This window comes from Phocoena phocoena, chromosome 8 (assembly GCF_963924675.1).
Source record: "Phocoena phocoena chromosome 8, mPhoPho1.1, whole genome shotgun sequence".
Classification (NCBI taxonomy): domain Eukaryota; kingdom Metazoa; phylum Chordata; class Mammalia; order Artiodactyla; family Phocoenidae; genus Phocoena; species Phocoena phocoena.
The window spans coordinates 10,710,094-10,724,040 of NC_089226.1; the positions used below are offsets into that span (position 1 = coordinate 10,710,094).

The 13,947-nt window shown below is 51.1% G+C and overlaps 1 protein-coding gene across 2 annotated transcripts in view; it reads right to left on the reverse strand.

Annotated features, from left to right (window-relative positions):
- The window catches only part of UBASH3B (ubiquitin associated and SH3 domain containing B), a 137,365-nt gene that overhangs the window by 18,970 nt on the left and 104,448 nt on the right, over positions 1-13,947 (reverse strand). Inside the window, exons 2-5 of one of the 2 annotated variants that reach the window (XM_065882129.1) lie at positions 11,895-11,948; positions 10,953-11,139; positions 9,179-9,377; positions 5,516-5,685 (exon numbers count right to left, since the gene is read on the reverse strand). In XM_065882129.1, coding sequence (XP_065738201.1) covers positions 5,516-5,685; positions 9,179-9,377; positions 10,953-11,139; positions 11,895-11,948 — 610 coding nt within the window. Of the gene's footprint in view, positions 1-5,515; positions 5,686-9,178; positions 9,378-10,952; positions 11,140-11,890; positions 11,949-13,947 lie in introns of both variants that reach the window. The other variant, XM_065882130.1, reaches the window with a different exon arrangement.

Consider the following 13,947-nt stretch of genomic DNA (forward strand, 5'->3'; position numbering starts at 1 on the left):
CCATGCAGATGTCACTGATGCCCAGATGGAGACTCCCCTAGGAAGGCTTTGGAAATGAAGTGTTCTCCCTTCCATGTAACTCAGTGGCTTAAACAAGACATGGTCCCTGCCTTCAAGAAGCTTTCTTTAGGGGCTTCCCTGGTGGCGCAGTGGTTGGGAGTCCGCCTGCTGATGCAGGGGACACGGGTTCGTGCCCCGGTCCTGGAAGATCCCACATGCCGCGGAGCGGCTGGGCCTGTGAGCCATGGCCGCTGAGCCTGCGCATCCAGAGCCTGTGCTCCGCAACGGGAGAGAGGCCACAACAATGAGAGGCCCGTGTACCGCAAAAAAAAAAAAAAAAAAAAAAAAAAAGAAGCTTTCTTTAGGGCTTCCCTGGTGGTGCAGTGGTTAAGAATCCTCCTGCCAATGCAGGGGGCACGGGTTCGAGCCCTGGTCCAGGAAGATCCCACATGCCCCGGAGCAACTAAGCCCGTGCACCACAACTACTGAGCCCACGTGCCACAACTACTGAAGCCTGTGCGCCTAGAGCCCATGTTCTGCAAGAGAAGCCACTGCAATGAGAAGCCCGCACACTGCAATGAAGACCCAACGCAGCCAAAAGTAAAATAAATAAAATAATTTTTTAAAAAAAGCTTTCTTTAAACCTCCATTTTTAACAAAGGCCTGGAAAGAAAAATATCTTTCGCAGCCATCAGTGTGTCGTGTCTGTAACCAGCTTTTGTCAGTGAACAGATGGAGACCACGTGTTCCTTCTTTGGGCTCAGAAAAAGCCCCCTGGGCCAACCTCAGGCTATGCCACTTGGCTGATTTATTCCACTTTTTGCCTCCTTTTCTGGTATATAGAAACATCACAGGCATAGGCATGAAGATACTTTGGAAAACATTTCTTTTACTCCGTTTTTGTTAACAGCAGGAGACCTCAAGAGTAAGGAAAATATTTTCTGTGTTTCACAAGGGCTAAGAGGGGCTGTTCTATCAGCTTTTCCTTTGATCTTGAAGCTACCAGTGGCAGGCAAAATATTCTGGTGCCCACGTACCGGTTTTTAATTTTGGCCTCTGTTTTCTCATCTGTCAAATGATCCCCGGACTATAAAAGTTAAATGAGACAACCTAAGAAAACTCCTGAGGCCTCTGGTACACAGAAGGAGCATAATTATTTCTACTGACCCATGATGGCTGGCTTTCAAAGGGTTACCTTTCCGTCTAGCTGATGCTGACCCCTGAATCCTGTGTTGGGTAGGCTTGTGAGCTCGTCAGCTCACTGGGGTCAAGGTGGTACATCAGAGCATGTCAAGAAAGAATTTCTTTCTGGAAGTTGCTAATGAGAAGAGCCAGTAAAAATATGGTTTTCCCCCCAGAGAACGAACACGATAACGCACAGAACTCGACTACCTGCTCCACTGGATTTCTGATGTCCCCTTCGGCTCTAGATCTTCTTGCATCCCATCGCCTTCCCACTCCCCTGCTACATACTCACTCAAACCATGTTTCCACACTAACCAGGAAGGGTTTGTTTTGCTGGGTTGTTAAAAGAGGTTAAAGAAAAAAAAATCTTAAATCTATAGGCTAGGTATGTGTAGAGACACCAAAAGGAACATTCCTTTTCCTGGAACAGGGTGGAGAGAGGCACCAAGTCATGGGGAACAAGTCTAAACTCAACTCAGGTTCCTTAGACACCCAAGTGCAGCATGGTCCTGGCTAATGATGCCTTTGACTCGGCAGAAGTGTCTTTTCTTTGAGAACCTCAAAAATGACCTGGGAGAAGAACTCATTGCTCCTTTCACTTGGGGGTGCTGGGGTAAGTGTTCTAGCTCTAGGCGATCTCCAGGGAGATCGAGGCACAGAGAGGAGCAGAGGGGACATCGTGTCCCGGGCAGAGGGTAATCGGACAATAAGGAACTTTGATTTATCGAATAATCAATAAAAAAACCATCAAGGTATTGCGGCAAATCTCAAATTACAACCGGTGCCCAGGTCCCCGTAGCCCTTCCCCACTTACCAAAAGCGTGTGCAAAAGTCAGCCCAAGTTTGGGGGATCTCAGCTCACGTGCCTAGTTTTGTCCTATGTGATACTCTTTTATGCTTAGCAGCTACTTGTAAGCACTCTTGAGTCCGTCTCAAGTATGTTTTCCCTCCCTTCCTACTTGGGGATTAAGCTCAGAGTTTGCTGACTGACATCTTGGGAAGGGCAGGTACAGCCCCAGGTGATGACAGGAACTGACCCAAGGGCAGGTACAGCCCCAGGTGATGACAGGAACTGACCCAAGGGCAGGTACAGCCCCAGGTGATGACAGGAACTGACCCAAGGGCAGGTACAGCCCCAGGTGATGACAGGAACTGACCCAAGGGCAGGTACAGCCCCAGGTGATGACAGGAACTGACCCAAGGGCAGGTACAGCCCCAGGTGATGACAGGAACTGACCCAAGGGCAGGTACAGCCCCAGCTGATGACAGGAACTGACCCAAGGGCAGGTACAGCCCCAGGTGATGACAGGAACTGACCCAAGGGCAGGTACAGCCCCAGCTGATGACAGGAACTGACCCAAGGGCAGGTACAGCCCCAGGTGATGACAGGAACTGACCCAAGGGCAGGTACAGCCCCAGCTGATGACAGGAACTGACCCAAGGGCAGGTACAGCCCCAGGTGATGACAGGAACTGACCCAAGGGCAGGTACAGCCCCAGGTGATGACAGGAACTGACCCAAGGGCAGGTACAGCCCCAGCTGATGACAGGAACTGACCCAAGGGCAGGTACAGCCCCAGGTGATGACAGGAACTGACCCAAGGGCAGGTACAGCCCCAGGTGATGACAGGAACTGACCCAAGGGCAGGTACAGCCCCAGGTGATGACAGGAACTGACCCAAGGGCAGGTACAGCCCCAGGTGATGACAGGAACTGACCCAAGGGCAGGTACAGCCCCAGGTGATGACAGCAACTGACCCTCTTTGCCTCTGAAGCCCTTTTTACTCTCAGTAACAATAACAGCTGTGGCGATTTTGTCGCTGTCGCTGTGCCCACTGTGCTGGCTCTTACGGTAGGACCTTTCCGTATGTCCTCTAGTTCAGGCGACAGTCCAGCAAAATATCGCCGGCATTCTGCACACGAGAGAACTAAGGACTGGATTATTTTCTAGAAGTTGCAAAAGCGAATCTAACCACCGCTAAAGGGAGGGAGCCAGGATTTGAAGCCGTGTCTGCCCAACTCCAGAATTCATGCTTTTTCTGTAACTCTGTCCTTCCTCTAGATTTCTAGTGCTTGACACATAAAACTGGCATGGCACACTGGGATCGCTAACGTGGAAGAGATGGTGTGAAGTACAAACAAGCATTTGCAAGCCCACATCAAGTGAGCATCTGAACAGAGGAGGGGTGAGACCCCAGAGGGTTCCAAAGCATCACTTGCTGAGTGTCCTTGCCTAAACCACTGGCCTCCTCCGGACATCTGTCACCTCACTGGACCAGTTAATCAATCCTGCCTCCTGGGCACAGGAGGAGGAGGAAGGTAAGTAGAGGTTTACATATGCAGGAGAGCACAGCTAAAGCCAAATGACCTCGGACGGAGAACTTTATCAGGAGGAACAGTAATAAATGAGCTTTTACAAATAAGAGATAAAAAGAGGCCATGTTATTTTTAGAAAATAATTCATGTGGGCGCTAGCTGCCTCTTTCCCTCCGTGCCAGTCGAGCAGAATGTGGGTCAGGCAGAAAAGCAATTACCCTCTGAGTTAACTGGAGGGCAGTGTTGATTAGAAGATACTCCTCGGAAAATTCCATCGCCACCTTCCTTCTCTTAGAAAGGTGACTTCTCACCGTCCACTGGCATGCCACCCTTGACTTTTTTTTCCTCTGCCCTCGGAAGGAATCCAACCAGCCACACCTCTCTTGTTCTATTTAGGGCTCACGCTAAGCAAGTCCAGGAGATTTCAGAATTCTGAAGTAAGATTAAGCCCAGTCTCCTTGCCGTGTCTTTACAGAAACTTGCATCAAATGACTTGGAAGGAGGACATGACATTCCCATCAGCAGAGCCAGACAAATCTGCACGTCCCTGACACTCTCGGGCCCCGCACACAGTCCTGGACCTTTGTCGTGGGTTGGCTCTTCCAAACACTTCCAAAACAACGATGAGGTCCGCCTGGCCTAGACCCTGAATTTCTAACTCTTTTTCATATTTAAAAAAACCCATCTAAAACAGATGTTAAAAGGCTACGTAAACTAACAAAATATCAGTTCTTTTGCTGCTGAAAAACTAGGAAACAATTTATACGTATGTTCCAAAAATGCAGTTAAACTGGATGACAATTGTTGCAAACTCTGTGGTCTTTTTTTAGATGGGCTGCCCGTCTTCATTGGTCAGAACCCCTGGCTTCTGGCTTCAGTTCTGGTCCTAAATTGCTCTTTAGCTTTGGACCAGCCACTGAATCCCTATGTCTCAGCTTCTCCTTCAGGCAAAAAAGGACAATAAGACTCTTCAGAGATGGCATGTGCTTGTCCTGGAAAGCAATGTCAATTCCTTCAGAAGAAGGATGGCAGGACCACGCCAATCTTTCTGCCTGTCCTGGAATTCAGTTGTCCCTCTCAGGTCTCCCATGTGATACACACAAACTCTCACAATATTTGGTCTGTGCTTTCATTTCATATGGACCACATTTTAAAATTCCCTGGTGGTGCAGTGATTAAGAATCCGCCTGCCAATGCAGGGGACATGGGTTCGAGCCCTGCTCCAGGAAGATCCCACATGCTGCAGAGCAACTAAGCCTGTGCACCACAACTACTGAGCCTGTGCTCTACAGCCCGAAAGCCACAACTACTGAGCCCACACACCACAACTACTGAAGCCCGCGCGCTCTAGGGCCCACGTGCCGCAACTATTGAGCCCGTACTGCAACTACTGAAGCCTGCGTGCTGCAACGAGAAGCCACCGCAATGAGAAGCCCGCGCACCGCAACTAAGAGTAGACCCTGCTCGCCGCAACTAGAGAAAGTCCACGTGCAGCAACGAAGACCTAACAAAGCCAAAAATAAAAATAAATAAATAAAATAAAATTTTAGTGTGTTCCATGGTAATTTGCATGCCACAGATACTCAGCAAATATCCGTTAGCTATGTGTTCAGGGTTTGTTTGGGGTCTTTTTTGTATTTAGGTGTTCTCCTCACCTAAGATCAGGATGGTGTCTTCTACCTGTTAATACTGTGAACTGATAGAATATTTAAAAATTTATCAACAATGCTTTTCTATCTATTCTCCCATTTCATTTCTATATCATCCCAGTAAGGTTGGCAGGGCAGATAGAACAATGGGGATATTACACAGCTCAGCCACTTGGGACCCAGAGACAAGAGATGCAAGCTCAAAGCTCCCCAGTGAGCCGGCCAGTGCTTGGATGAAATTCTGGGCCAGATGACTCCTGGGCATTACTTCCCTTTGGTGTCCATCTCCCCATAGCAGCAAGTGCTACTGGTGCTGATGGCACCCCAGCACCCCTGGCAGAGTCAGGAGCCCCAGGGAGACATTACCTCGTGGTTAGCAAATCGGATATCCCGGGAGAATATGGTCGCCACCCAGTCGCACCCGAGTTTGACATCAATGTTCTGGGCGAGTTTCTCTAGGGTGGGCAGGTGGCTGGCTTGGAAGTGGTAAGCCAGGGTCACGTGCAGCTGCTTCTTATGAGGCTCCACGTGCACTTCTGGAAGAAGGAAGGAAAGAGGCAGCTGTTGCATCTCGATGGTGAAGACAAGGAAAAACACAGAACGGTGCCCTGATAAATCTGTTTCCCAAATAGCAGAGGACAGAGTCCCTCGGTCAGACAAAACCTGTTTCTCTCCTTCACAGCAGCGGAATAAGAGTGGGACGGGGGATAAAAACCCACAGTCCGAGAGAGAAAGAGCCACATGTCTGGCTTTTCTGGACCAGCTGAGAGACAATCATTTTGATCAGCGGCTGCTCACAACAAATCCAGATGCGTGTCATTGGCCCCACCATTCAGATGAGGAAACCGAGACCTAAAGGGATGAGCTAATTTATGTGGAAATAAGGAGCAAATTTTGTCATCATGGGACTCCCCAGGTTATCTTGCCTTTGTTTTGAAATCAAGCCTCTTAGCTTCTGGGTGGCTCTGATGGAGAAATGAGGGGAAAAGATGGACTATTTTCAAAGTTTAAAACAGGGTCTCTCAACATCATTTTGGACCAGATAATTCTTTGTTATGGGGGCTGTCCTGTGCATTACTGGGTGTTTAGCTGCAACCCTGGCCCCTACCCACTAGATGCCAGCAGCACCCCCCAAGCTGTAACAACCAAAACCGACTCCAGACCTTGCCAAATGACCTCTGGGGAGAGATGGAGCAAAAATCACTCCGATTGAAAACCACAGGTTTAAAGTAGGCAGACTGTTATTCTAAGACACCCTAAAAAGCAAACCAAAAGAAACCAGCCTACCTACACAAGGCAAGAGATTTTGTCTTTTGTCTATCTTTCAGTGAGGGATCCATCTACTGTCCAAGCTCAAACACCACAGAAGATGCAACTAGAGGGGACTTAGGGAATTCCAGAAATTAAGGGGCTTTTGCTCAAGCCGCACAGAGGTAGAAGAATTGTAGAAGCTGGGGCTGTGGTTTTGAGTACTTTTCTGTTATACCACATGCGTTTCTTTGGTGTAAGCCTCCCAAGGCGAGGGTTCTGTGTCCTGTTCATGGATTATAACCCCCCTACCCCCCAACCCGTGCTCAGCACCCCACGGGCTTTCAGTATTTGTTAAATGAATGAAGACACACGAATGCATCTCCTTAAACCATCAAGGATGGAGGATGACACTTCATCTACTCACTGACGGAATCTGGGTCTGCCACACGTCTGAATACCGTGACACAAGTTCTAGGGCAAAGACCTCATGGCCCGTTTCCCACACCGGGCCACCCAGTTCTCCGAGTCGCCAGCAGGGGGCCACACCAGGGCCGAGAAGCCAGCCAAGCCCACCGGTTCTTGCAGAGAGGACTCAGATGGCTGGGGAGGCGCTGGCTCGCTCCCTTCCTGGCAGGAAAGCCAGCAAGGGCCCGCCTGCCTTTCGCTCAAAATGCGCCTTATGAACTGGCCGCGTCCTGGCTGAGACCTGCTTTACTCACTTGCGAATGATTTGGGTTTTGTGGCTACAACATTAGATTTGGTTCTTGTGGGAGTTTTAGTGGTTTTGACAATAGCTGCTGTGGGATGAAAAGAGCCATTTCCCTGAGGTGGAGGGATGGGAACAGGAAATAATCTGCCTATGAGGCCATTTCTCTGAAATTTTATGCTCCTGTGAAGGGGGCAGGTTCCACCGAAGTCAGAGAGCAGAGATGAGTCCCTGGGGACGAAGGGGTGGAGGTGGGGCATCTAAGGAGACCAGGTTCCCAATGCACAGAGGTGACCTAAGGGCCCGCATTCCTCTGAGAGTAGAGACCTCACTGTGATCCTGTTCAGTGACGCTGGGCCCTCACCACACTCTTCCTAGAGTCCTGAGCCCTATTTGGGGATTTTCTGGTAGAAAAGGCCACTGAGAAATAGGCCCCGAGCTGGGGATGAAAAGAGCAGAGTGGGACACAGGCAGGTGAGGTGGAGGCCAAAGGTCAGGAGCCCAGGGAGCAAAGGGCGGGGCTGGCCAGCTGGGGCCTCCGCCAGCACTGCGTTCAACACTCAGGACCCGGGTGGGCAGCTCACGCCCTCCACTCTGATCAGGGCGATGGCCCACCGGCCCCAGCACCGTGCTCCCTCCTGCCTGCGCTCATGCCACCTGCCCTCCTGCAGGGCCCTATTCCCATCCGATGGATCAGCGTCTTCCCGGAGTGACTGTCCTTTCTTCTGTGAAGGGGGCCCCACTCCATCATCCCATGGCGGGATGATGGCCTCTCTTCTCACAGCTCTTATGACACGGTGCCTGGAGAAACCACCTCTTCTTCCCTGTTGTGTTCCTCGTGGATAAACACACAGTAGGTGCCCAATAAATACCTGCTGATCGTGATTTCATTCTAAAGGGACCAAAAAGACTCCCCGCCCCCCACTGTCTGTCTGTCTCACGGCAGACGAGGCCCTTGCGGAGCTGTCTGCACCTGCAGTCACACAGGAAGGCTTTGCAAACCTCTGCCTCCTGTCCCGTCTCGCCGCCGCCCGCCTTTAAGTCAGCACACATCCTGAGCATCCCTCCAAACTGATTCCTTTAACGGTAAACCTCAGTTGTTGGCTTGAACTGAGACCTCCCATGTAAAGGGCAGGTGACATTGTAAAGGGGTGGATAAGGGCCCTTTTGAGGCTTAGGGGCCTGACTACTGGGCTTCAGCAAGTCGAAAGGTGTTGGCTCAGTGGATTTGATTATTACTGGATGCTAAGTGGTTCCACTCTACTCTCTGCGCTGTATGACCCCCTGAGCAAAGACCTCAGTCCACACGGAGGGGACGGGGAGACCCAGATGAACACCTGCCTGGGATGGGGGTTTGGAGGAGGAAAAGAAGGTTCCTTGGGAATTCCCCGGCGGTTCTGTGGTTAGGACTCCACGCTTTCACTGCTGAGGGCCCGGGATTCGATCCCTGGTCGGGGAACTAAGATACTGCAAGCCAGGCAGCATGGCCAAAAAAAAAAAAAAAACCACACACAGAAAAGTTCCTTATTTCTGAACAGGGAAGAGATGGTGGGGCTGCAAAGGAACACATTTATAGTTCAATGGGAACAGTCATTTATGTACCTTCAACGTGGGTGTCAGGGAGTAGACACTGGACCTGCTCTCAAGGAGGTTAGCAGAACTGTAACTGAATTTTTTTTTTTTTTGCGGTACGCGGGCCTCTCACTGTTGTGGCCCCTCCCATTGCGGAGCACAGGCTCCGGACGCGCAGGCTCAGCGGCCATGGCTCACGGGCCCAGCCGCTCCGCGGCATGTGGGATCTTCCCAGACCGGGGCACAAACCCGTGTCCCCTGCATCGGCAGGCGGACTCTCAACCACTGCGCCACCAGGGAAGCCCTGAATATTTTTTAAAGGGGCAAGAGGTGTGGGGTGCTGCGGGAAACGGCTGTGTTCTTGGGCACGTTCTGCCCATTCCTGCAGGACCCTCTATCTCCCGACTCCACCCTCCTCCTCCACAATCATGTCCTGTCCCTTTCCTTCCCGACTTTCCAATTCCCAGGGCCCAGGGCAGGCCTGGCAGCTGGCAGCTCACCGGTTTTGGAGGCAGCCTCCGCAGCAAAGTCGGCGGCAAACTTCTTGAGGACCTCTGCGCTCTCTTCCTTCACGAAGAGGCCGATGAAGTTGGAGGAGGTATAGAGCTCCAGGGGCAGCGGGGCTGAGAACTTACATTTCCAGCGACTGACGGTGGTCTGCAGGGCTTCCCCCAGGGCGTCCACCTTGCTGTCCTCACACTGGCAGGGAAACAAGAGGCTTCGCTCAGGGACAAGGGGAGATGTCTGCCGCTACTTACCTTTGGCATCCTTTGCCCAGAGCTGGAGGCTGCTAACTGAACCATCATTCCTGTCTGTGAGCAGGGAGAAGACCTGCAGCCTCCCAATTATCTGGAAATGGACTATCCAACCAGTCAATTAAACTGGGGCGACGGACAACCTCTCCCCTCCCTCTCTCCCTGCTCCGATGTGCTCCTCTGAGCCCCGCCAGAATGCAGTAGGGCCGGTCCAGCAGAAAGCAAGCATGAGGGACGTGCCAAGAGAGTGTACAGCACCCCCACGATAAGTCGTTGTGTGTTTTCTACAGTTTTGCATCGTTTGTGCCTTTTCTATTCCGCTTACATGATCCAAAGTTGACTCTACCTCCACCCCCATGATACTTGGGAAGATGAGGCCCCAAGAGCTGCAGTATCCTCCCCCTCCCCCCGCCTCCCCCGGCACTAGAAGAAACAATGAGAGTGTCTAAAACTCTGAATGCTTTTGAGAAAGAGCCTGGATGACTAAGAGGAAATGATCATCATTTTAATTTTCAGCATGAATGGTAAAAGAGAAGGTGTTAGGAACATATTTTCACCTATAAAAGGTGGAGATGGGGGAGAATATGAATGAGATTCTGGAAAAACAACCCTCAATATTAGAAAAACATATTGTCTTAAAATGCTACCATTCTGCTTCATTGTGACAATAGCTGGACACATCAATTCTTCTCCATCTCTGCAGAGAACCAAAGTAGATGCAATATGTTTACATTTATTGGAACGAGAGGGATTTGATTCAGTCTCTGCATAAGCTTCATGACAGCTAGAATTATGGGCTAGGTAACTATGGCAGGGGAAATGTATCCTAGCCATCTCTAGAAAGATCTAGCATGGCAAAACCTGTGGATGGTGTGCAGGAGGCTAAAGTCTCTCCCCCCATCTGTAGATTACGTTTTTCATCCCCAGCTCTCTAATGTCTGCTCTTTCCTCGTGAGAGGGGAGGGAGATGAGAGACAGGAGAAGCTAGGTTAAGAGAATCCATTCCCCTTGTGGCTACCAGACAAGTGTGTCACCCAGTGGGTCAGGCTTGTCCCCTGGGTCCTGAGGAGCACACGGTCATCACGATGCCACACCAGACCCAGGGTGCACCTAGGTCTCGGCAGGTGTTAGAAAGAGGACCAGGGTGAGCAGCCGTGGACCTCACTGATTCCTCAAAGGCTCACCCAACTCTGGAGCCCGTGACTGTTTCTACCAACATCCTGAGACGCTCCCAGCTTTTTTTTTTTTTTTGCGGTTCGCGCGGGCCTCTCACTGTTGTGCTCTCTCCCGTTGCGGAGCACAGGCTCCGGACGCGCAGGCTCAGCGGCCGTGGCTCACGGGCCCAGCCGCTCCGCGGCATGTGGGATCTTCCCGGACCGGGGCACGAACCCGTGTCCCCTGCATCGGCAGGCGGACTCTCAACCACTGCGCCACCCGGGAAGCCCAGCTCCCAGCTTTGACTCCAGTCCCCCGGGGCTGGAGGGATGCAGGCGCCCCGGGGTGGGGGGCTGCGGCTCACCATGAAGAACTGGCAGAGGGTGATGTGAGGGAAGATGTTGTGCGCCTTGTTCTTGCCGCAGATCTGCTTCGACTGCTGCCAGAAGTCGGAAAGCTTCTGCGCTAAGGGGCCGGTGGGGCGGAGGTAGAGGACGTACTCCCGGGGCAGGGGGTCATCCAGGAAGGGGTCGCCGACGTGGGAGAACAACCTGCCAGAGAGAGGGGGGCCGAGCATGCCTCACTTAAGAACAATGGAAGCAAAGGGAGAACTGACATCAAGGTCCATCCTGGGCAGCCTCCACCCCACCAAGCACCGCGAGCCGGGAGGGTTTTCAGTTTTGTACTTTAAAAATCTACCCCTCGAAGCTCACACTTTGTAACCAACTCTCAGATGCACCAACTTCTCTACTCCTGCCTGTCCTATCGCATGGGCATCCCACGACTCCCTCCTAAGGCCGCTCTCCAGCAAGTGTTTTGGGTCAACCCCAAATCCTTTCCCAGGCCATCAGTACTGTTCCAGCCCGGCCTGTCCCTCCAGCTCCGTCTAGGATTAAACGCGTGTGTCTCCAAAGATGAGGGAAGCTTGGAGGGTCGCCTTGTGGGGTCAGCCCTGGGTAGTGATATCCTGGAAGGTAAGTAAGTAGGATATTTCTAAATCCATTTGCCCCATATCTAGGATGGATCTTTAAGTGAGTGGAGGAGGGGGCGGAAAGCATGACAGAGGCTCTGTCTTGGAAATGCTCTGAATTTCTTTGACAGCTCTGAGGAGAGCACACTCTGGGGCCACGACGGGGGAGGCGAATGGCTTGATGCACCGGCTGGTCACACGGTCTTTGGGATCCTTCCCCTCCCCCCACCCCGCCCCCAAAGGGCCCGTTAGACACAGGCTGCACATCCCTGCTCATCCACATACACTTAGAGTTAATTACATGCTATTTCCTCTATTTATTTATTTCATACCAACCAGTCGCATGCTGCCTGAACGCTTCTTCCTCCTGTGGACGCCAAGGCTTTTTGTCTGGAATAAGAAATCGGATTTCTATTGTTAGTATTTTTAGCCTCCTATCAGCTTTTCCCACTGCAGTGGCAAGAGTTGGGTGTGAAGCAGGCACCTCAAGGGTGTAGGGGAGACACCTGCAGCTGGGCATCCCCCCAGGGGTCACAGCAAGGCACAGGGAGGTTAGGACTTGTGATTAATTTCCATGTAATTAGCATTGGATTTGCACTCAGCCTAACAGCCCATGCCGTCTATTTTTAGCCATTTCCACATTAGACTTTTATTTTTGCTTCCCTAAAGGTTGTCATGTCTTGCTTTTCCCTCCTTCCCTTTCACCCACTCACTCTTCCTGACCCAGATCCCCTACAGAACATTTTCTCATTCGCAGCCTTCTGGCAAAGTGTGCTAGAAAATGATGCTTTTAAAAAAAATTTTTAATTTACTTAATTTATTTTTTATACAGCAGGCTCTTATTAGTTATCTATTTTATACATATTAATGTATATATATCAATCCCAATCTCCCAGTTCATCCCACCACCACCCCCACCCCCCGCCACTTTCTATTAAGGCCATTGAGACTTGAGGTTAAATGCCCAGAAGGACAATTGGTCTGGTTTAAATCCAGTGCCTCCTCCCACTGTCCTCCAACTACCACCAGCAGCCTCAGACTGGATCCATCATCTCCAACAATTTTACAGACATCTTTGGGGACGAGTAGCACTTGGTAAAAGGGGCTGGCTGGAGAAGGGCGGCCATCGCTCCCACTGTGGGAGAAACACTCAAAAGTTCTGTGCATGGTGGGGCAGGATCACAGGGTGGCGCTGGCAGCGAGTCACAGCCCTGCACACGAGCTTACGACGAGAGCACTTCTGAAACATCAGGCAGGTCTCCAAAAGCCAGATAGTTCTGGGTTTGTATCCAGCTTCGCTACTTGTCCGTCCGTTCAGGCATTCAAGTTTATGTTTGCTCAGTACATACCTACTGAATTGCTATGACTTTGTCAGCACTGTGCTAGGCTCCAGGAATACACTGAAACACAAGACTTATATGATCCCTGCCCTCAGGGAGTTTTCAGTTGAGCAGGCGTGAAAATGTCAACTGCACAAATAATTATTTAATTACATGGGTGGTCAGTGCAATGAGGGGAGAGCACAGAGAACCTTAAGCACATAGGATTGGGACACCTGATCTGGGCTGAGCCGAGGGGGAGGGCGGGGTGGGCTGGGTGTGAGGGGCTGTGGTGATGGAATTCACCGAGTACCTCTCCTCTACAGTGAGGAGCCTTGAACTGTGCCTGACTCACTGGAGGCGATCAATAATTGGTTATTCCTATCCCTTTATACTACCCCAATTCAGGGTCCTTGGGAGAGAGAAGAGAGGGCAGGAATTTCTAGTTTAAACTGATGCTCTTCCCAGGCATCCTTTTCCTGACTGTCTGCTGAACCCAACTCCTCCTGCCTTTTCCTGGTACCTCTCTGGAGCAATGAGAACCCATGATGCTGTGACAGTCACAGAGGGTCAGATTGGAAGGGGCCTAAGACATCAACTGGGGCCCCAATTTCTTCACTTGACACAGGGGGAGATTCAGGTAAAGGAAGACAAGTCACGTGCTCAGGGCAGCCTGGCTGCGATGAGTGCTGAGTGAAGGGCAGATTCCAGCCTGATTCGAGGCCAGCCTCAGTTGCTCTTTTCCACAGTCCAAAGAGAATCCCTTCGTTTCCCCCACGAAACTCTGAGCACAAATACCAAATGATCAGAATAGAAAAATCTGCACAGCTAAGTAGAACGGCATTCTAGAAGACAAGCCTACTTACAGTAAGATGAGGTTATGAAGAAGGAAGACCTCAGAGCCCCTTGGAAGAGAAGCCAGTGCTGAAAAAGCTGGAAACACAGGAAACTCCTTCCCACACCTGCATAAGGTGCTTAATTGTTGCCAAGATGCAAGCCCTGTTTCCTTTACCACTTACTAGACAATCAGAGGTCACCTGTTGCGCTTTTTTCAAATCCTCAAGCCGTGT